General features: G+C 41.1%; 1 protein-coding gene across 1 annotated transcript; it reads right to left on the bottom strand.

The window, feature by feature from the left end:
- Positions 1-800: 800 nt before the first annotated feature.
- GINM1 (glycosylated integral membrane protein 1) lies at positions 801-19,260 on the bottom strand. Its single transcript, XM_050315316.1, has 8 exons — positions 19,111-19,260; positions 10,860-10,919; positions 10,586-10,682; positions 7,668-7,819; positions 5,409-5,565; positions 4,517-4,647; positions 3,445-3,608; positions 801-1,710 (listed from the first exon to the last, which is right to left on the bottom strand). The coding sequence occupies exons 1-8, from the start codon at positions 19,213-19,215 to the stop codon at positions 1,602-1,604; spliced, it is 975 nt and encodes a 324-aa protein (XP_050171273.1). The 5' UTR covers positions 19,216-19,260; the 3' UTR covers positions 801-1,601.
- Positions 19,261-23,215: the final 3,955 nt, after the last annotated feature.

Below are 23,215 nucleotides of genomic sequence, written 5' to 3'. Positions count from 1 at the left end.
TCCATCTGCAGTGTAATTAATACTGTGCTTGTGCACTAAGGAAGAACTATTGTGTTTCTTTCCATCCTGCTTTTTTTTCCCCTGAAGAAGCTAACTTCAGCCTTTATACATCACTTCTACTTGAACCGTACTAATGAAGGAGCCAGAGCTATGTTCATAAAGAACGTGAATTTCCACATGCAGAGAAGTCTGTCTACAACTGTTCGAAGAGCTGCTCTTGTCTGTGCAGGCACCATTCCTGTGTTAATTTTAGCAGTTTCCTATTCAGCCATGGATGACAACCCCTTTGCCACCCTAAGGGTGCTAGAACAACAAATAAAAAGCAAGGGGAAGTTTGAGCAGTGTCCCCGTTACCTTGGGCTGACATGTACCACACTGCACTGCTGGGTGGTGAGTCTTGGTTTGGATTTTTGCAAGGCAAGTCAGTGTTAGAAATGTTCCCTCTATCACTGCAGTGCTGTCAATTGAGCGAGACAATGTGAGTTGTTCCTGTCACAGACCAGCTGTACGGACAAACATCTCAATAACCTGGATCTCATTAAACTTGTGATAATGTTTCCTCAAGGTGGGAGGAGGAGGAAAATCAGCTGCACATGGGTAATTCTGATCACTCAGATGATAACTGTGCTCAGTCTAGTGCCCGGTAGTTACGGCTCTGAAGTTTTTTTCCTAGTCGTTCTTCTGACAAACAATTTTTGTAAGTAAGAACAGTGAAAAGCTTAAAAACAAATAGTACCCTGTAGCTAACATGTTTGGCAAACTGCTGTTCTTTGTAAATACAGATGCACAAGTGAACACAGTTTAATAAACAATTTAAATGTTTATTTGAAAAATGTTAACAGTAGAAACTGGCATGGGCAGACTGGGCCTACTTAGCAATAGTAAGCCAGTATTTCTGTATAATTCCATAGAATTTTCATTTTTCTTTTGGGACTTCACATAGTATTGCTGTCACAGATACGAAAAGCACACTATAATTGCAACTGCTAACAATTTTTATGAGTGGAAGGGATCATAAAAATGTAAAGTGCTTGAAATATAAATCTGCTTTTTTTTAATTTTTGTTTTGCATATATAAAATGTCAAATTTCTTGAGTAACACAAATGTTGGGTAGTGGTATCTTCCTTGCAAGGCACACTGAACCCTATGGGACCTGAGCCAGGCTGGGCAGCGTTGCTTAGGCTTTTGGCACAGCTGATGTTCACAATACTCCCTAGTCCTTTTCTGAAGAATGCTTTCTGCAGACTTAAGGACACCCTGAATTTCATCATCTCGCTAGTCAGGACAACTGACCTGGTTTACCTATGGGCAGCCAGCATCCTGTCCAAGGTGTGGAAAAGTGACTTCACAGAAGTTAAAACCAAGGGTAGCCCTCAGGGTGGAAAGCTGTTCTGTTTTGAAGCTTCTGAAAAGGCTGCTTGTTTATAAAGAGGCACAAGGAAGTCAGCTTTGGGCCTCGGCCTGAGTGGCCCTTTATCAATTAATCAACTGACTTAGTTTTCTTAGTAGGAAACAAACGAAGTATTAAGATCAAGTGCCAAATTTCAGGTCAACTAAAAGTGTGTTTTTAAAAACCAGTAACTCCAAAGTAAATACAGTATTAAGTACATGCTTTCTCATCTAAAGTATTTTTCCTGTCTGGAAGATCTGAAGGCAGGCTGATGGTAGTCACAGGTACAAAGTTGACTTGATCCAGGAGAAGGATGCCTCTGAAAGGTAAGATTACCTGGCATTAGAGAACAATATACAAAACAATTCTGTGTTCTAAAAATTAGATTTATTCTTTAACTCCCCAAACTTAAGTCAATACATCAAGTATTACCATCATAATATCTCTTTTATGAAGCTAGAATGAAAACTGGTTTCAAAATGTAGTAGCTGTGTTTTCTGAGGGCTCTCTTCACCCAGTTTCTACATCTGAAGTGTCAGCAGTGTAGACTCTACATGCTTAGCTTCATAAGTAGCCTAAAACTCTCCTGTCAGGAGCTACATTTAATTCTCCAAGACTAGGTAGAGACTAGTTTCATCAGTGTACCATAGAATGGCATTAAAGACTTGGGATAAGGTCCTGACACCTGCACCTGTGTCAGTCACCACATGGGATCTTCTGCTCATTTTTACTGGTTTGCAATCATGAATTAAACCTTTACAGTTTTTTATGGGAACAGTTTACATAGGTAGCAAGAAAACAACTGTGTGGTTTTGAGGTTGTGGGGGTTTGTGGTTTTTTTTTTTGTTTGTTTGTTCTCCAGTTGGAAGAGGAATTACTCCAGGCTGGTTCCTCTGCTCTGTAATCCTCTGCCATGGACAGGCTATGAGACACTTTGCTGAACAGTTTTCTGGGATTATGTTTTTCTTCCTAGTTCTACACAGTTCAGGTTCACACATGGAAGTGCTAAGCTGCTTACTGCTCTGGGAAGTACAAAGTGTTTCTTCAGTTTTTCTGCTCTAACAACTGAAGCATTCCCATCTGACAGCATGCTGTGTGAAATGTCAGGGAAAAGCATGGTCTCTTTCCTCTAGCAGTTACCAACCTTCCTGATCTTCCAGCCCCTCATTTTTCTAGCTTTGTCAGAAGGACCAATGCCACTCATATTCCTGAGTGGATATGTAAATTAACTGCACACAGGGCCCTTCAGAAGCACAGCTGATCAGCTGCACCAGAAGACATCAGCTGTGCTTGTTGTAGCTAATGAAGCACATTATGCTGTCAGTCACTTCTCAAAGAACACATGGTTCCAAGGGATAGGTCTTCCAGAACTGACTTAGGTAGCTTTAAAATGGCACATGCTTGCCCATTCCAGCACTAAACAGACACTGATTTCTTACCTGCAGTTACTAATTCATCTTTCCACCCCTTTGTTCTGAGCACTTGCTTTTCTGAAAAATCTTAGTGTTGCTGGTAACACACCACTTGAGTGAATAAAGCCATCTGTAGGCCCCCAGCTTTAATTATGACCTTTTGCCACCAATGCCAGCACCAATCGCTGTGGCTTGGAAGCTGCCTGCAGAGGTAGGTCCTCCTTGGAGAATTCCCATGCAAATTTCCAAAGCCAAACTCGAGGCCTTTCAGAACTACTGTGACAACTCCAACATAGTAGGAGTATGAAAAGCTGTAGAGATGTTGGAATTGTTTAGCTCTAGCTTCTATCCTCCTCTCTTGGAGCTATGTTAAAAGTGTCCCACAATGTAGTCCTTAGAAGAGTTGATAAAAATTTGGCAGTATGACAGCCCAGCTAAAGACATTTCCAATGAAACACTTTCCCATGCTTCTCTGAAATGCTTATATGTCAAAAGTTCACCTGGCATGGAAAGGTACCAGTAGCTTTTTCACTGAATTGTTGCTACCATCTCCCTACAGAATGGGGCTGCTTCTTGACAAATTTTTTTAGTTAGTGTTTTACCTTCATCACAGCCAAAACAAAAATGCAAAAATTACTTACTTGTTCTCACAGGAAGGGAGAATCACCTTTAAGACTTTGATAATAAGAGCTGCTCCAACAATTCCAACGACAACAACTTCCATGAAACTAAACAAGATGGGTAAAGATCGGAACCAGAATCTGCACAATCCTTTTCTCAAGTCTTCTACCCACTGGCACATCACCTACAGTCAAAGAGGTAAAAAGACAGGCTGCAAAACAAAGCACTGCTGGTTTTGTAGCTACTGGTGGATACATGTAGTTAGACATGGTGATAGTTTTACTTGAATTGATGTATCCCTAAACATACATAAAAGCAGCATGGAATTGACTGGTAACTTGGATCTCCTTCTTCAACGTTTGAAACAGGTGAAGGTTTAGTTCTCTGCTCATCATAGCAGAGTTCTCTGAGAGGCCACTTTGGAAAATAAAAGACACTTGAACAGGAAAGGTGAAGGGGCAGCTGTTTGGCCATAGAGAGCTATGATACCGTGGCAGTGTACAGCAGGGAAAGGGTTACTGCCAGCCCAAGAGAGGGATAACACCTTCTCTAGCCTATCTGTAACTTTCAGCCTACTATTTCGGCCCTCCTGTCTCAGCAGCAGGTTATAACTATGTTTGTTCCGGCCACAGAGGAGGCCATCAAGCCCATCCTTACCTACGCTGAAACTTCTAAGGCTGCTACTACGTTTCTTACAGCAGGTGAGACCAATGGCCCATCTCTCAGAGGGGTAAGCACTTGCACTGAGTCAGGAAAAAAATGATGTCATTTAAAGCTAAGCAAAATTTGAAACTGTCGTGAATGCTTAGCTTGGTATAATGTAAATATCACAACTCACTATCATAAAGTATCTGTGAGGTGAGAACATTGCAGGATTTAAAAGCCCATTTGATTACTACTGGAGTAAAAAATTCCAACAGCTAAAAGGTAATTTAGGGGTTTTTTGTTGGTTAGTTATTTTGATAGTTTTGGGGGGTTTGGTTGGTTTTTTTTTTTTTTTAAGGTTCCTAGAGGTCCACTGGTCTTAGTAGTTTGCTTTCTTTAAAGGTATATATACTAATAATTAAAAAAGCAGACAGACCACAAAAGTACCTTGTAAGAAGATGGAGGTTCTACCCTAAGAGGAGTCTCTGGTAACTTGCCAGGTAATGTCTCTTCATCTACTGTAGTCTCTACTTGCCGGATGAGGTACTGACTGGTAGTTTGCAGTGGATCTTGAATATCTGAAGAAGAAAAGCTAGATTTAGTGGAGAGCTTTCTTTTTATTTGGCTCACCATTCAGGAAAACAAAGACATGGTGTGTTTCTATTACTTATGGTATGGTTCTCACACATTCACACCAAGAACACAGAAGACTGACTACCTTTTTTTCAACTTGAGCAGTGAACTTGATAAGACAAAGTAGTGTTACAGTGCTGCCTTCAGCTATGCCCTTAGCTGTAAATTTCAGCTGTCATCAGATTAAAAAGCGATGAACTACATCAAAATATTCATCTCTGATTAAATCCTTGAGAGTTTTTGATTAAACAAAACTGAAGTAAGATTAAGGCATCAAATAACTTCTCTTGCTTTTAAGTTATTCAAGTTTAATAACATAAAACTGTTCTCTTGTTTTGGAAATGACCCAGACAGGTATTTCCTCTACAGTTTTCTCTTTCATTCTCAGGAAGAAGGGGGAACTTCAGAGAAACTTCCATCAGATCTGAGAGAAAAATTTATTCCTGTCAGATGTCTGGATTGCAGACAGCCAAGTATCAAGTGCTTCAAAGGAGAACAGATTTGAAAACAAACAAAATACCTAGAATGTAGAAGAGTTGAATTTAGGTGTTTAAAAAAAATAAAAACCAAACCACATAAAACAATTTCCTGTTAATACAGAAACTGTTTCACTATGTAAAACACAGGAATAATGATGCTCTTTTACCCCTGTAAAGCAATAGATCAGCTATGGATGAAAATATTATGTAGCAACTGAGAGAGATACCTTTTCCTGAGAGGTTGGGCAGTGTAAATAACATGTCATTGTCCCTTGGGATGGAATACAGCATGCTCTCTTTCAAAGGGACAGTGTAGTTTGAATGTCTAAGTACTCTCAGGTCCTTTACTAAAATATCTATTTCTGTTACTTCTTCTTGCTGAACCTGCAAGAGATGCAAACACGTTGATATTACTGAGTTTAAAGTAAAACTGAAGCTGTCTGGAAGAGAACACCGACACATCACAGAAAACTCCAAGCCATAAAGATGTAGACACAGGACTGTTATAACATGAATTAGTATTCTTTGTTTTTACATACCACACTTCTGCAGACTATGTCACCCTAGAAAATATGCTGAACAGACTGTCTCTCTCCTTGCAAAAGCATGTGGTAGTCACTCCATGGGCTTGTTACCTACCAAGTCTTGCATAGTTCACTACTATCCTCTCTCAGGTAGGCATTTTAGGGCATGGAAAACTCAAGTACAGAGTGAAAGCAGTTGTGAACATTGAAAGTGTTGCTGAGGCAAGACTGACATTTCTGCTTTTGCAGTAATGTTTATTTTTTCCAACAACTGAAGGCGAAGTATCACAGCATTTGACAGTGTCCTTCTTGACAGCCTTGTCTCTGAACTAGAAAACTGGATTTGACAGATGGACCACTCACTGGACAAGGAATTGGCTGTATGGCCACACTCAGTGAGTTGTGGTCAATGGCTCAATGTCCAAACACAGACCAATGACAGGTGTTGTCCTCAAAGGTCAGTATTGGGACTGGTGCCGTTTAACATCTTTGTCAGTGACGTGGACAGTGGGATTGAGGGCACCCTCAGCGAGTTTGCTGATGACACCAAGCTCTGTGGTGCAGCCGATATGCTGCAGGTGAAGGGATGGCATCCAGGAGGACCTGGAGAGGCTTGAGAGAGGGGCCTGTGTGAACCTCATGAAGTTCAACAAGGCCAAGTGCAAGGTCCTGCACTTGGGTCGGGGCAACCCCAAGCACAAGTGAAGGACTTGGGCGTGTTGGTGGATGAAAAGCTCCATATGACCCAGCAATGTGTGCTTGCAGCCCAGAAGGCCAACACTATCCTGAGCAGCGTAGCCAGCAGGGCAAGGGAGGGGATTCTGCCCCTCTCCTGTGCTCATGTGAGACTGCTTTTGACTTAAAGGAACAATTAAGGAAACAGTGTTAGCTTTCTGGTTGTTTTTACCAGGTCCCTATGAAAATCTGAAATGCATTGAGATGTCTAGTTTGAGATCTGAAATACACCACCACTATTGTGTAACAACTGAATCAACCAGGATATATTAGGCTCCTACCAGTGGGATAAATGCCTCATTAGAAAAGCTACAGGCCTCTCAGTGGGGCTTTTAATTAAAGAGTAAAATTCTGACATGATACAGATAGCTATAAGAAATAATACATGCTGAGCATGCAATTAATTATGGATCAATGGTATTATCCTTTAAAAAAAGGAAAAGGCAGCAAAACATAAGCCAGCTCCAAAAAAGCCTGGCCACACGCAGGATGCAGACATGTACAGAAAAAAATACAATGCTGTTGCTGGCTTCAGCAGCTGGATCTATTCTACAGATCCTCTTTGGTTAGTAAATTAACTATACCTTACAAGCAATTTTGAGAGTTCTGCACATTTCAAATGTGCAGCTGGAATGGGAACCCCTCACATTCCCTGGTATTTGTACAAATACAGTTAGAATTGGGCGGGGAGGTGTTAGTTCATCTCAATTTGAATCTTGAAAATGAACATGGGTTTTATCTTACACGCAAAATATTCTAAGGCTAAGCTCTTGGGTATTAAGCCCACCTGCCATAAGAGTTTGCTGCTGCAAGCTGTTCCCCATGGTATGTGCTTGAAACCCTTTGTTAGCTTGGAATAACAATAGGGAAACTCTCAGGACTCAAAACAAGCCCATGTTCCTTCTGTGTATTTTGTACATTACTTTATAAACCAAGTCTTGCTTGTGAGTCTGACTTTGCTTGCATGTGTTGAAAGAGCATGTGATACACTTAATCATTAAAGTACGAATAGAGCAATTAAAACTTAGTCTCCTCATGAAATACACCTACTATTATGCTGCCAACTTTGCTGTTATCTCCTTCAGTACTGTGCTATCTTGACATAAATTATATACTTTGTGCTCTACTCACCAGCCAGATACATTTTAAATGCTTTTAATCCTTGGCAACTACTTGCCTCTCTTAAATTAAAAACAAACCGAATATTGCAGCAGGGATTTGTTTTACCTGTTTTCCATCAATTTCTGTCACTTCCTCCTGAACGACAATCAGCTGCAAATCAGAACTGGATGCCAAAGGCCACTCGTGAACCATGATGCGAACACTGACGGTTCCCAGGCGCTGCTGATCTGCTAAGTTATCCAAGTTGCCGTTCTCCACTGTCAACACACAATATCATGACTTTCAAAGAGAAACCACCCCAACCAGAAAGCAGTATACAGCCATAGGGAAAACACTTGCAGCTGTGACAGAGATGTCTTTGCACATGCAGCACCTGAATGGAAAAGTCACAGGAGCAGTAGCATCACACCAGAGATGCCAGAACAGTGGTAGAGGTGTCTGCACTATGCTGATGTCCCTAACACTTCCAAGCAGTAGTAATCTGGGCAACAGGTAAAACAGATGCCACGATTTTTTTTACCAGTATATTACCAAATCAAACTTGGAGCAGGTTTCATCATATAACACAGCAGAGCTGTATGACCCCCTGGACTGAGGGAGCTTGCAAACAGTGTTGCATCCCTGCCTTTGAGGTTTGCATTTAAGCATTTTAAGCAGTGCTCTTTGGCCTGGTATTGCTGCATTCTATTACTCATAAGAGTAATGCCACAGCCCCGCCAGCCACCTGTGTAAACATCTTGATTTGCATAACATTCCCCTTCCTCTCAATACAGAAACCAACATGCTCTTTTCCAGGCACTCTGTACCTACTACTCAAGATGAGTGACAGTTCCCTCATATATATGTGCCTGTTCCCATCTCTGTTTTCATATGTGACTGGTGACACCTCAAACTCTCTTCCTACCCAAAAGATTTCAGCTATTTCAGCAACCTAATATTCCACAAGTACCACAGAACTGTCTTCCTGCCCTAGTTGTTTCTGCATAGACTTTGTATCCTTCTCCCAAGTACCACAGTTCTACTAGAGGTGAGGACACGCTAGAACTGAAGTGGTGGTGAACTGGAAGAGTGGAGATGGCCAATCTTCCCAGCATGCAGACAGCAAGGTACACAAACTGAGACTATTGCCAAGCCACTGGTGCTGTGTGTGTGTGTGTGTGTCACTGACAGTGCTGAGCCTGCGAGGTAACATGGAGTAAGGCTGGACTCGTCTTACAGTAACAACTCAGTGTGTTCATTACTTTTATGCTACAATCCCTGTCCTCATAAAGGTATTTTGCTTATTTTAAATATAGAAAAATACGTTTTGGCATTATTTAGCAATATCTTTTGTTGCAAAAGTAAGTGGCAGAAGGAGAGAAGGGTTCCCTATAGTTAAGAGGTAGAGCACTAACCTAGCTGCTGAATGTTTTCTGTCTTACAGCAGCAAGCACACATTGAAGGACCTTAGAGGTTTTGACTTCTAAGATTTCAAGTACCTGAAGCTCCCTGTAGTCCCAGCCCTTCATGTGTCAGGCTGTTCAACCACTACATTCAATAGGAATGACAGATACACTTCCAAAATTGACATTTATGGGAACTTAGAGTGGGGATATAGGTGTCAGGCATGATCTGACAACAATGCCATTCAGAATACTTGGTCTCTGATATTCAAAAGAATGACTATGAAGCTCAAGTTTGGGTTTCATATACATTCAGGAGTATTTCCCCCCTATTCCTATATTTCTTAAACATTTTACAAACACTACCTGAACCTGTTGTGAAGGATTTAGTAAGTAAAGAGTACAAACATTACATTACAGGTAACAGAGCCAGGTACTATGCTGAAGACTCAGACCCAAACACAGAGATAGAGAATTCCAGGTTCCTAGCTCCCAGGTCAAATCAGTATTTCCCTCACTGTTTCAGATTCGTGTTCACAACTGTACTCATTGCAAGCTACAAAAATATGATTTGGGAAATTAATAGGAACTGCAGGAGAGTGCTCAGGAGCAGAACCAGAATCAGTCAATAAAATCATATCTGTTTTTTCTGGAGTGAATTATTTTGCAGGTAAATGACATTTTGCCATAGTTTTCAACCATTGTATAGAAGAACATAGAACCAATAGGAACATAACTATCCCAGAAAAAGAGAAATTGATTACTGCTCTCCCTCTCCAGAAAAGAATTAGCATCAAATTAATAACTGATTGTGCTTGGGAAAGAAAGGTTCAAGCAACAAGGTCATGGCTCAGAGTAGCAATTTGAAAAAGCATTAGTACTCTGTAAGTCAATGTCTGATGAGGATGACCTCAGATATCATGCTAGAGACTGACTGCACCTGATCCCTCAGGACATCATTCTGAATACAACAGAAGTTTAAATCAAATGAGCACAATGGTCCTTTTTTAATTAATTATACAGTATACCCTGTGTATCCCAAAAAAATCACAATACTTGCTGGTCTTTCACAAAAAGTGTAGCATTGAATCGGTGGAAAAATAGAAGGTTCAAGATAATTCAGAGTCATTAACCACTGCAGGACACTACCAAAACTGCAGTATTTGTGCTATAATATCCTGTCCAGCAGAAACTTGTTTGTTCATCAGACACAGAAGTGAGATCATTAAAAGATCTTCCTAACAACAGTTCATACTTCTGTTACTGAATCCCCTTCTGGATATATGCCAACCTAGGGACACAGCCATTAGCAGGGTGGAGTCGCATCCTACTGTTTACATTGTCTAGCTTGTCCTGCAAAACACACTTTTTAAAAGACAGGCGGAGTCTGGATTTCCGATTAGACCATTTACATATAAGTATATAAATGTGACTTGAGGCCCATTGTAATATCACTATTGTCCTGCCTTGGGAAATGATTTGTTTCTACAATGCTCAGGTTTGCAGAGTGCAGAACACGTAGTCATTGTAAGCCTTGGTTACTAGCTAACTGGGAAGCCAAATAACCCAGGGGGAAGGAGGAAAATAAAAAAAAAAAAAAAAAAAAAAAAAAAAAAAAAAGAAAGAAAAGGGAATACTCACATATTGCTGTTTGACATGTTATGTGGGCAACCCCGCTTTTCATAGGAAAATCATTTACATATACCTGTCCATTAATATAGGTGATATTAAAAAGAACCTGAAAGAAAGACAGACAGAATGAGTACACAGTTCCTGGCCCTATCCTACAATTCTGCACTCAGAGGAACACACTTTATAGTAACTGACGTCAGACAAAACAACATATTTACATCCACATGCAGACTTTGTTCCATGGCACATTAATTCTCTGAATAAATAGAAAAACCAGACAAACCTGTCCTTTGTGAAGTTCTCCATTGGCTTTCAACATCGTAACACCGACTCGGATCATTTCCTGAAAAAAAACATTGAGAAGAGACATAAGTTTGAGGAAGCACATAAACCACTGCAGGGCATGGGCAACTTTCATGCATTATCCTGACAGAATGACTACCTACAAGACACAGAGCACATCCCCAGGTTTTCCATCCAGCAGACAGAAGAAAGAGGAATATGCTTACTTGTTTCATGTAAGGGTTGGTTTGTTTTCTTCCCCACCACCTTTTAATAAAGCGGATTGATGAGAAAGAATGACATCTGCATCCTCCACTGTATAGTTTGGGGTTCTTTAATAAGGATAAAATAATAATAATCACTTATTTCACAAGATATAATGGAAAAGAAGCCTCTCCGCTAAAAATAATAGACAATAAAAGATAAAAATCAGTTTCTCTGTAAATGTTTTTTAAGCAGTCTTCAAAGTGAAGTCTAATTTAATGCATGCTAGCCTATTGTAAAGACATTCATTGTTGTCAGTTTCAGCAGTAATCTTGTTTCTTTTCTTTGGTTATCATTCCCAAATTATGACACACAGGACATCTCAAACCCATATCCAATGGGGATTTGCTTCTTTCTTTCAAACCCCAGTTGCTGTAATTCATTGACTCACTCATTCGGTCCTCTCATTTCCCTCTTGTAATTTCAGGGGCTGTTTTGCAGATGGGACCTTAACTCTCCCAGGTCTGCCCCTCAAAAATACTGCATGCAAAAGTCAAATCTCTCTTGCACGTGGCCAAAAGTAATGACTGCCACAGAGCTTTCCTGAGTCACCTCTTCAAAAATAATGTTAAGCTCTCTATTTGCCTTTAGGAGCCTTAAAAGATTCTAACTGCATTTCATTTTCTGCTGGAAAACCTCTCCATACCTTCAGCATCTTCTTTAGCTCTGTGTTTCAGTCATGGTTTCCCACCCAAGAGCTGAAAATGAGTCTCAATAAAAATTTTACTTGCTCAAAATTTTAAATAAATACATAAAAAGGCTTTTCATTTGGGACTTTTATACAACACTAAATTTTCTTCCAGAAAATACTTAAAATATGCAGTGCCTGGCATAATACAGTCCCAATTCATGAACAGAGAGCTTCTGAAATGCAAGTATAATGTCAAAAAATCCTTAAAACAATGGGTATAGACAGGTAGCCAGGACTGTCAAAAACTAAAAAACAACATCCAAATCTGATTCAGTAGAAAACTGGCATTATGAAAAGTATAGCTTAAAAATCTAACACAGTTTAGCTTTTGGTTGGAAGTGACTTGCAAGTGATGCTTCAGACACATTTGTCCTATCAGCAGGAAAACTCTCTGGCCACCAAGACCAAAAAGAAATCTCTTCCTCAATGCCCTTTCTAGGAAACAGGTTTTTACATGGAGTATTCTTCGAAACTTAAATCCCAGCTATTCAAAGCGAAGTAAAATTACGAAATTCCTTAGAGAACTGGAATTCTATAACTGAAAATAATAAACTAGATTAATAATATTCATAGGATGTACTATTCTGTCATCTCTAATTTCTTCAAACCACTTACTTTCTTGTCATGTTTTAAGAATTCTGTATATTAATAATAAAATAAAAATTCACCAAGCTTTTAGCTCTTTTAGTTCTTAGAATTCACAGTTGTACATCTTTTATACCCTCAAACTGATTAACAGATTACCAAAACTTTGTGTCATTACTTCCTAGGTTCTTCTATTTTCTGGGAATTCAAAGGGCACAAAAGACTCATTTTCCGGGCAGTTTTAAAAGCAATTAATTTTGTAAGACCCAAGTGAAATCTGAGGGCTTTTATACAGGAAGTATTTTGCAATCTTTTTTCAACATCTCCAAAGGAACTAACAGATTATAAGAAAAAGGAAATGACTGAGGAAAAATACGAAAATCCCCTCCTACTTTTTTTATTTGAATCAAATGCTTTCTTTGAAGAAGAAGGGCATGAAGCAAGATAGGTATGCTCAACAACTGACTGTCAAATGTACAAAGTGAGCTATGTACACAATTATTAATTTCCTGCAAAACAGCTGTTAATTCTGTTCCCATAGTATCCACAAGCACTATCATGAATTCAGGAATATACTTTAAACTTACACTTGAAGAGTATATTACATGTTTAAGAAATTAAATTGTTCAGTGGATCATTTCCATGCTGTCAAAGTTTCAAAAATTAGAACATAATGTGCAGACAAGTAAGATGGCTTAACCACTTGCTGCTTCTGCCACTGAGAGAATGTAGATCTCTCCTGCACATTATCCTTCCCTCTCATTTATGCCAAGTCAGCGAGCCAATTTAGCTCATTAAATCAGCACAAAAACTTTCCCTTTTTTGACAGACTGTTCTTCTGTCTTTTGAACAAGCAAGGAAGAGCCAGGCAAGCACAAGAGATCCAAGAATGCAGCTGGGAGGAGGGAGTCAGGCTAATTGTTCAGATGGCCACAGACGGTTGGATTGGCTCTGCTGCATGGTCTGCCTATCCTTGTGGCATCTTCTTGAGAGATGTCTGCCCTCACCATCATCTCAGCAGATGGTGATGCATCTCTTGAATGGCACAGATTCATAAAGCTCATCAATAACTTAAAGAAATTATTAATACAGCAGCTAGACCATGACTCTTGCAATTTTGTGTTCACATGCAACAGAGAACTCATTCTTGCCAATCCCACGATCAGTCTGTTCACATCCAGATCCAACAAATTCTACTGATACTTTCCCATACTCTGCACATCCATTCCCCTGAGTTGTCATATATTCTTGTTTTGCCTCTTCACTAAGTAGTCTCAGAAGACTTGATGCCAGTCTTGCTAAGAAATATTTCAAAGTTTCAAGGTGTTGGTGCTAAAAAATAATCAGTTTCAATTGTTCTTGCTCCAAACCTTCCTGATCTGATACAGTAACATCTCAAGGACCAGAGAACACCAAACTTTTCCAGAGTCAGAATCAACTGCATCTATGTCATTCCTGACAGATGTATTCTTAAAGCTCTCCAGTGACATTCAAAAATTTCACACTCTCCTCAGCTCTTTACTCCAGTACTCAGCTACCTTTAATATTAAAAGTTTTTTCAGTATCTCATCTGAAGCTGCCTTGCTGCAATTAATGAACAGGTTGTTCACTACTCTTCATAATATCTTCACAAGGAAAATAACTGTACTCCAGCTCAGAGTTCCTGATTTTATGCTAATGCTTTCAGTTCACTTAACCCTTCCTTGAAGGCACGTTCCTCACTGCTGTCTTCCCATGGCTTCCCACTGGTCTCTCCTGCAGTGCTGCATCTAAAACTCAACAGGTCCTGCTGTAGCCAGTCTTCCTGACCCTACACACCCCATACCAAAATCTACAGGAGGGCAAGAACCACAGGATACACACCAAGTGCAATGAAAAGCCAGGCAGGGGAGCTGGGGGAAAGGAAGGGACTATTGCAAGCAGCTCCTAGGGGAGCAGTGCACCATCCCAGCCTAGTCTCATCCACAGCAGCACTCAAGCCTCAAGAGCCATATGTTGTTTATGCCTACTCTTACTGAAGTGGGAAGGAAATAGACCTGGCAGCCCGTGAGGTCTTGTACCACCCTTTCATGATATAATGCCTGGCCTGACAAGCCACACTTGCTCAAAAGTGCTCTAGTGATCCTTCAATACCCGTCTTTCCAATCCTAGAGCTGAAAACTCACAGACTTACAAACCACCATTTCAACAGAGAATTTTTTTTTTATATTAGCATAATAAAACTCTCTACTTGGGGAAGGGGGAGAAAAGGTGTTTTATAGTGCTTTACAGATATGTCTTCTACTATGTACTTCAGTACTAAGAAAGGTAAATAACCCCACATCCTTTATTTTGGGTATCAGAAGCATAGTAAGCCAATCCTGCAGTAACAAAGTCATTGAGAGCAGGACACAGATCCTCTGCAGCAATCCATAATATGGCACTCTCAAGTTCTGGAGAAGCCTGAACTGTGAGTGTAAAACTTGTTTATATAACTTACTTTTCAGTATTAACAGCATCATGAAGATTCACATAAATTTCAGACAGTCCTGTAACTTAAAAGGTTCTGAATTCATTCGAGTATTTGAGAAAGCTGCACTTTGACAGGGTCAGAATCAAAGGACAGCCCCAAAAAGTAATTCAAGTCTATAGGAATGAGGTTGTGCTTTCAGCTTAACACTGACACCCATTCCATACTTTACAGCCCCTTATCCCTTCCTGTACTGGCAAATGCCTTCACAAAAAACTCCAACCTGCACTAAAAATGGCCCTATCATTCTTAATGCTCTTCTAGGATGTAAATGTGTCTCCTGAGTTTTCCTACAATTTCTCATCCCTGTTTTAGTGCTCCAACAGTGGTATTTACAGTGATAATGGCCACAGAACCTGTAAAGAAGACAGCTACCACAAATGTACATCATTATGTTCTAGGACAGTTAGGCAACAGCAGTGAATGTAATGACATATATTACAGTGAACCAGTGAACAGAGATAAGCAGGTACTGATAATTTTCTAATCCTTTCACTACGTGCTGCAACAGAACTCAGGAGTGTTAACTGGGGCAGTGTAACTGCAGTAGCAGCAGAAGAACAGGATGGGGAAAAGATGGCAGCAAAGAATACAAAGGATCTGGCATAAGTTAAAGGGGAATATTTGTTAATTCTCAAAGACTCCCCATATTAAACACCATACAGAAATGTATGGAGAACATTTCACCTAATCTTGCTCTTTTACGAAGAATGTTGCACATGACAAAGCTGATGGGTCTAATTCTGCATGAACTTCAAACAGCTCTGATTAATGAATTATGGAAAACTTCTTCCACAGGCAGTGAGTACCCGATGGGTTGCACTGGACAGTTTCTCCCAGCACAGGCTGTTAAGTCCTACACAACTGCATCAGTCACTTAAACCCCATTCAGCTGCTATGGGCCAGCCCACTTAAAGCACAGCTGTTCTCTATTGAGGCTCTCCCAACAAGGCTCTTTCTGCACTAGGAGGCCTGTGGGAAGCGGAGCGGGCAGCACTAGGAACAGATGGCACAATGCCTTGCAAGATGGCCAGCTGCACAGAGACTTGAAAGGCAGACAATCCCCCTGCAGCCATTACACAGGCACTACTGGGATATCCTGTTTGTGATCGGAAAATACAAAGTCCGATGAAGGTGGACTCTTATCTTGCCAAACAGATAAGAAATAGATGAAACTAATAACTTGTTTCTAAATTTAAGAAGAGATTATGGCAAAAAAGTTGTTGGAACAGACAAACAAAACTACCACACAAACTCATGCCATCTGAGTCCTGGCACTAATATGGACAACTGGCTCCAAACAGTGTAACTATATATTTGCAATCCGGGGCTCCATGATCCATCCTTTGCGTAATTCTTTCATCAGACTCAAACCAGAGCTAGGATGAGTCTTAACTGCAATCAGGCATAACTGACTTAAGAAACAGTCACGGTATCAAATGGTGATGTAGTGAAGATTATTTTCTTGTGGTGTGAAACAATCCAGAAACCTCACAGAAGTTTCTTGCAGCCAACAAATAATATGAAAACAATTTTTTTTCAGGTAACTGAACTGAACTGACTAAAAAGAAAACCAGTCTGGTAGGTAAGTACGCCATTTATAAAGAACTCCACTAGCTTAAATTATCAAGAAGTAAACAGAGCAAGCAAACAACATAGCAATAGCATTTAGCACACCGTGCTTTCAGCCAATTCCTATCAACACATTAAAAAAATACTCTATAGCCCGAACCTTGCACCAGAAATGTTACTTTAACGTGAAGGTCAGTTGCCTTATTGCATCATTCCCTGCCCTTTTTTTTTAAGAAAAAAAACAAAACAAAACAAACCATCCAAACTTTGTCTAAAATTAATCAATCTGTAATCCAGTTCATGAGGAGAAAGAGAAATCAAAACAGGCATGCTAATGCTAAAAAAAAAAGTCAAGATTTCAAAACAGCTTATTTAAGAAATTACAAGTATTGCACAACAATGGAGGCGTTCACATTCCAGAGCTGAAGAAAAGCATTTCAGCCTTACAAAATGCTATTCCAAAGGTTCCAGGTTTTTCCTCAGTCTTTCCACTATGGTTTCTGTAACGCCATCGCCATCAGCAAGGAGGCAAACTTTAATCCCATATGGAAGAATTACTAAATGTGAAGCTGTCAGTAGTGTGAGTCCAGTGGGCTCACAGAATTTAGAGCACAGTTGTGGTATCCAGTCAGAGCAAAGCTGAACATGTTGATGCTGCCTTCTCCCAACCAGTCTGCAGTTCCAAGCCATTCTGAGGAAACTACAGTTATTCTGACCCCATCACCCACCATCATTAAGCTTGTGGCTTCTGAAGGCAACCTCACAGCATGGCATTCCCACTCAGCCTATTCCCACTGCCTAGGCACTTCTGTTTCTACCAGGCCACCTAAACCAGCTCATGCTCAAAACACATCAACTCTTCTACTCAAAACTTTCTCAAGACACATTGTTCCTTTTGCATCAAAAGTAATCCTGCATGTACAAAACTAAATAGTGCAGGAGAAAATGCAAGTTTGGGGTTTTTAAGTTTGAGACTTAAAAAGAAAAAAATACTAAAGTAAAAATTTATATGTCCTCTTTTTGACTCTTTTAAGAGATTTTCTACATATAAGTATACCACCACACCAGTATAAAGCTAAGAGTGCAGACACTTCAAACTAGCAAAAACTGAGCTGTCAAGACCAAGGAGTACTGCACAAAAGGACAAACTCAACCCCACAAAGAAGCACAGCTGTGCCCATTACAGCCCAGTTACTAAAGTCAAGGCCTGTTAGCGCCCTAAAACATGCCTATTCTATTTCTGACCCCAAGCTGCCTTCTGAGGGACTGCCCTGGCCCCCCTGTGTCACGCCTGTGTCAGGCTTTCAGATCCAAAGATAGCACACACAAACGTGTCTCCACATCTGACACAACTGCCAGCTGTGACAAACAACTTCGGTGCTGCTAAACTGGAAGTTTTGGTGTGGTAGTTTCTGGGTAGAAGTGAGTAAGGTCTATATTACATTGTCACTTCATGTGTCTTCTGGGAAATTCCAGCTAGCACTCCCTTTCTCTGAAGGATTAGCAAAGTAGCCATGGACTGAGCCATCTCTGCTCTCTTTACCACATCTGACTTCAAGCATCCATGCACTTTTCATAGGCGTCTGAAGATCTAGATCCCCATTTTGAAATCAGAGCTAAAAAGGTCTCTTCAAAAGTTCATACAGAGAAGCAGAAACCAGGAAGTAAGGCTTGGAATCCTGCTTTGCAATACAGGATGTGCCAGTGCAGGGCCTCTGTCAGGCTTTCTTGGAAACTTGAATTAAGCAAATTAAATTAACAAATAAATAACTCTGGAGGGAAAAAAGCCATAATAAATCTACTTACATAACTGCAACTTCACATTGGCTAAATAAGTGACTACAAACCCCACACAGCTCTTCCCTCTTTGAGATCTCACACTTTTGAGGTTCACAATTACAACAATCAGAGGATGTATCTGGACACGATTCAAATACAGGCAGAAGTACCCAGTTCTCTCTGTAATTCTAGAGGTCAGAGCTCACCTGGTCTTGTGGCACATCCTTTTATTCCCACTGAAAAAGATTTCCCAAGTAATACCCAAAATACTCCTTCCACCCTTCAAAAAGCCAAAAAAATTTAAAACAAATGTTACCAAGATACAGCACTGATACTGGAATAGAAAAACAGAGAGCACAATGCCCTGTATAAATATATATGTATACAGATAGATATATATACACACCAATTCATCAAAACCTTTTTCTTGGTTCGATTCAGGAGTACAGAAACCCCTAGGAACAAACGTGGACCTAACGCACTGCGTACTTCTACAGCACTGAACCATCACGGTGTGGGTGGACAAGCATGGGAAAAACAACACAAAAACACCTACGTTGTACAGAAAGTAACTATCTCCCCCCCCCCCCCGACCTGTCAGATATTTGATTCGGCACATCAAATCCTATAGAAATGAACCATTAAAGGGTGCCGCCCCGCGGCAGCGTCTGGCTCACCCTTGGAAGGGAGAGGGGCAGGGGCAGGGAGAGGGAAAAGGGAAGGGAGAGGGAAAGGGAAGGGAGAGGGAAAGGGAAGGGAGAGGGGAAGGGAGAGGCGAAGGGAGAGGCAAGGGGAGAGGGAAAGGGAGAGGCAAGGGGAGAGGCAAGGGGCAGGGGCTGTCCCCGGCGGTACCTGTCCCAGCGGCGCGGCCGGGCCCAGCAGCGCGGCGGCCAGCGACGGCAGCAGCAGCGACAGCGGCAGCAGCAACAGCTCCCGACGTCTCAGCACCGCCTCCATCTTGCGACCCGGGAATTAAAACGAAGTGAAACATCAACAGGCGGGGCCGGGAGGAAGCCGGGGAGGCGGTGGGAGGGGGGCCGGCCCTGTCCCTGCCCCTGTCGCTGTCCCTGCCCCTGCCCCGGCCCTGACCCGGCACCGCCGCCGCTGGGAGATCCCGAGCTCGGCGTTGCGGAGCGAGCCGTGGGCCCGGACCTGCGCCTGCCAGAGCCCGTCACTGTTGATAGGCGATTGCAGCCTCTGAAAGCACTTGGCGTAGTAAGAGAGCTACCACTATAGAGAGTGTTAATAATTACAGCTGTTTCTGAAATGGTCGGCGTGCGTCCTGAGGCTCCCGTGGAGCGCCTGCAATTGTCCGCCTGCGGGGGTTGTAGGGCCGGAGTGGGACCGGGCTGAGCACCGGAGCAGCGCACTGCAAGGGAGGGGTTCTTGAAATCAAAAGCAGGGCAGCGTACTCCGGCAGGGAGCAGAAGGGGTCATCGGAAAGGAAGAAGGCACAAGATAAAGTCTTGAAAGAGCTAGAGGTCATTCTAAAGAAGAGAAAACGGGAGGGAAACTTTTATGGTGGGAGTCAAAGCCATTGAAGTCTTAGGCAAAGACAAGGAAACAAGATGGATCTCCGAGTCCTCAGTGGGTAAGAAATGCTTTATTTACAACGAGAAAGATTGCTATTACCTATTAGCAAAAAACTTCCCAATGGTAAGGGTAGTAAATATTGTCTAAGGAGGTTTTAATACAGCAGTAAATTAGGTGTCCTGTGGAAGCAATCTGTAGCCTGATTTTATGTTGCTCTGTGACTCCCAATTGGTTGAAAATAAATATAAATCATAAACCCCACAGAAACTTAGTATTTTATATGTAGTTTGCATTCACGAGGCACTGGTATAAACATCTTGGCTCAAGGTACAAGGTCTTGGAAAATGAGGCTTTAGAGAGTCATATATTGTGAAGTACATTTCACACATTTACATGAAACCCTCAAATATTTAATTCCTAAACACCTTTATTATCAGCAGTTAGTACTCTTTTAGAGACTGGAAAAACCAAAGATGAATAACTGCCTTTGTAATAATCACAAAAGTCAGTAACAGAAGAAGGAATAAAAACTCAGATGTCTTTATTTCCACCACCTCTCTTTACCATCACCAGGTTTACTGAGTTTCTCTTAGGCCTGTTCTTTTTTTTTTTTTTTTTTAATCTGCTGTGTTTGGCAAACTGAAAGAAATACATAAAGAATCTGTTCACTGTGCAGTTCTCATAAGGCAGAAAACTAGGAGGTAAATCAGCTCACCAACACAGCATTTTGCTGAATCTTATCATGGGTACGTGAGTGATTTCAGGGATATGATGGGTGCCAGAATCCAGCTCTTGTCAGTACTTGCAGTCATTTGCATGTGCTGGTGGGAGGCAGTTTAAATTACGAAAATTCCTAACTATGAGTTACACTCTGTATAAATCAGAGTGGGGTTACCTTCCAACAAGACAATGTTACAGTGTTTTGTGTATTAAATTCATTAACTAAAATGTTTACAAAATGTACTAGAGGCATAATAAAGTTATCAGGGTACATAAAAGTAGAGGGAAGCAAGGATCATTGGTCTGCAGAATTTATAGATGTGGCAAAATTCAGGCTGGGCTTTCAGCTGACCTTGAGGAATTTAATATCTCACTGAAATAGAATAGTAGGGGAATGCCTGTTCATTTTTTACTGTCTTCATTTGTAAGGTTCCCAGTAAACTACCTATCAGTGCTTTCCTTCTGTTTCCATCATGCTTTCCTTTTTCTCTCAATCTTTTGCACCCTCTTTTCTTCAGACCTCTTTCTTATTTGCTTTTTATTCTCCTGGAACTTAATTAAAACTTGGAAAATTATGCACTGAAAATACTTTCAAGATACTTACGTTTTCCCCAAATTTCAAAGCTTTTATTAGTCTCACAGCACAACAGAAGTCATAACAGTTTTATTTAACATAAATGGCAAAATTTCTTGCAATAACTAAATAACTTATGATCAGCTTCACAAGTGAACAGTCCTTGGGTGATGCAGGAAGTACTCGGTGCTGGGACGGGCTGGGAGCGTAACAGGGCTTTTCCTTTTGGCTCAGCCCCAAGGCTTCTATGCTCCTCCAGTCTGCCGGTGAACATGTCCTGACATTTGAAACTATTAGAACATGTAACATTTGTAAGTATGTGGTGCTCAGACTGACTGCTGCTCGAGCTGCTGAGTGTGCCAGAAGTGCTGTATTTCATTGGGTTTATATTTAAGTTGGAAAGTCATGGTTTTTACTTTTTTAAAGTGATCCTGAAAAGCCATTTTTTTCTTTGAATCTTCATTATAGGCATGGGTTATTAGGAGGCAAAAGGCAGTATAAAGAATAAGGAAATTAGGTTTTAATTTCTTTTGTAACTAAAAAGAGTGATAAAAGCCTGGCCTTAATTAGTGATATGCTTTATTACTGAAGTGCAAAGTAAGAGTACTTAAAGTAGCAAGTAAATAGTTAAATCTCATGCAGCATAGGCTTGCATGAGACTGTTGTACTGTCTACATCCCTCTTAACGTTTTAGAGTAATAAATGTAATGTGTGCTCTAGTGCTTTCTTCTGTCAATAACTGCAATACCGATGGCTTTAAAACAGCCTTGAATCAATTCCGGATTGACATGGAGACTGGGAATAAGCTCACAAGAACAGTACAACACTGCAAAACAATTGATGATAGCACAAACAGCTTTGAAAACTAGCACAATATGGAGGCAGAATACAATGCCCTGCAGTGCACATCTAGGCCCCAGGAGCATCATGCAGCAGTATAGGGCTGCAAAGTAAACTCCCTGCTTGGCTGTTTATAAGGGTGCTATTAGATCTGCTATTACTTTTATCGCTACTTGAAGAGGAGGTCCTGCTCTTACCAACTTACATGCACCTCTGTACTCTGTACTATTGCATTCCTGTTCCAGCCCTTTCCCTTCACTGGTTCCCTTTTCCTGCATAGTGAATCAATCCAGGTCACTAATCTGGCAGAAAACAAATTCAGTAATAAACAAAACCAGTTTTCCAACAGATTAATGACTTGGATCAACTCATTGTGTGATGAGCACCAGAGAATGATCTAGAAAGAGGTGAAGACAGCGCAGCTTGAAGTGGAAGCTCTCTGTGTTGGGGAGTGGGATCCCTTGTTTTGAAGGCAACGATCCTTTAGACTGAGTTTAGCTGTAACACATAAGCCCAAAAACACATTGGAAGGGAATAAATTCTGTTTACTTTATTCAGAGTCAACCACAGTACTGAAGGTCGTATTGTGACCATGTACTCAAAGGTAAATATTGGGACTGTTAATTACTCTAATTAATATCTGTGAGGTAAAACTGGTTTTGGCTATGTAGAATAAGCACACACACCCCTCAGTGCACACTGTGCTCAAAAGCTGAGTGATCCATCTCAAAACGTGCACTTTGCCATAAGAGGTTGCTCCTGGGGGCGGGGAAGGAAACCTAGAATTGTTAAGATTGGAAAAGACCTCCAAGATCATCGAGTCCAACCTTTGACCGTAATACCAGCCAACTTCTACATATGCTTAAGGGAAGGGTCTTCATGTGAGCAGGGGTCTTTTTGACCTTTGGTTGTGATTTTTGTAGTATTATAATGAGGATAGTTCAGCTGTAGAATAGATGGACCTTGACTGAGTCTTTTGCCAAGTTAGAAGGGCAACAAAAGTGAAGGTTCTGGTGCACAAGTGCTGTGAGGAGAGGCTGAGGGAGCTGGGGTTGTTTAGCCTGAAGAAGAGGCAGCTCAGGGGTGACCTCGTCACTCTCTACAACCACCTGAAAGGAGGTTGTACCGGGTGGGTGGGGGTCGGCCTCTTCTCCCACACAACCAATGACAGGATGAGAGGACATGCCTTCAAGGTGCACCAGGGGAGGTTCAGGCTGGACACTGGGAAGAATTTCTTCACAGGAAGAGTGATTAGACACCGGAATGAACTGCCCACAGAGAGGTGGTGGA

Source organism: Myiozetetes cayanensis, unplaced genomic scaffold (assembly GCF_022539395.1).
Source record: "Myiozetetes cayanensis isolate MyiCay16 unplaced genomic scaffold, myiCay2020 scf2-11, whole genome shotgun sequence".
Lineage (NCBI taxonomy): Eukaryota > Metazoa > Chordata > Aves > Passeriformes > Tyrannidae > Myiozetetes > Myiozetetes cayanensis.
Note: the sequence above shows the minus strand (reverse complement) of the source record. Positions and strands in the feature narration are given on the sequence as shown.

Coding starts and splice junctions, on each gene's coding strand:
- GINM1 (XM_050315316.1), bottom strand. CDS start 19,215: ATGGAGGCGGTGCTGAGACGTCGGGAGCTGTTGCTGCTGCCGCTGTCG. Junction 5,566..7,667: donor CAGAAATTGATGGAAAACAG/GTAAAACAAATC, acceptor CATCTCTTGCAG/GTTCAGCAAGAAGAAGTAAC. Junction 3,609..4,516: donor AACCTCCATCTTCTTACAAG/GTACTTTTGTGG, acceptor CTTTGACTGTAG/GTGATGTGCCAGTGGGTAGA.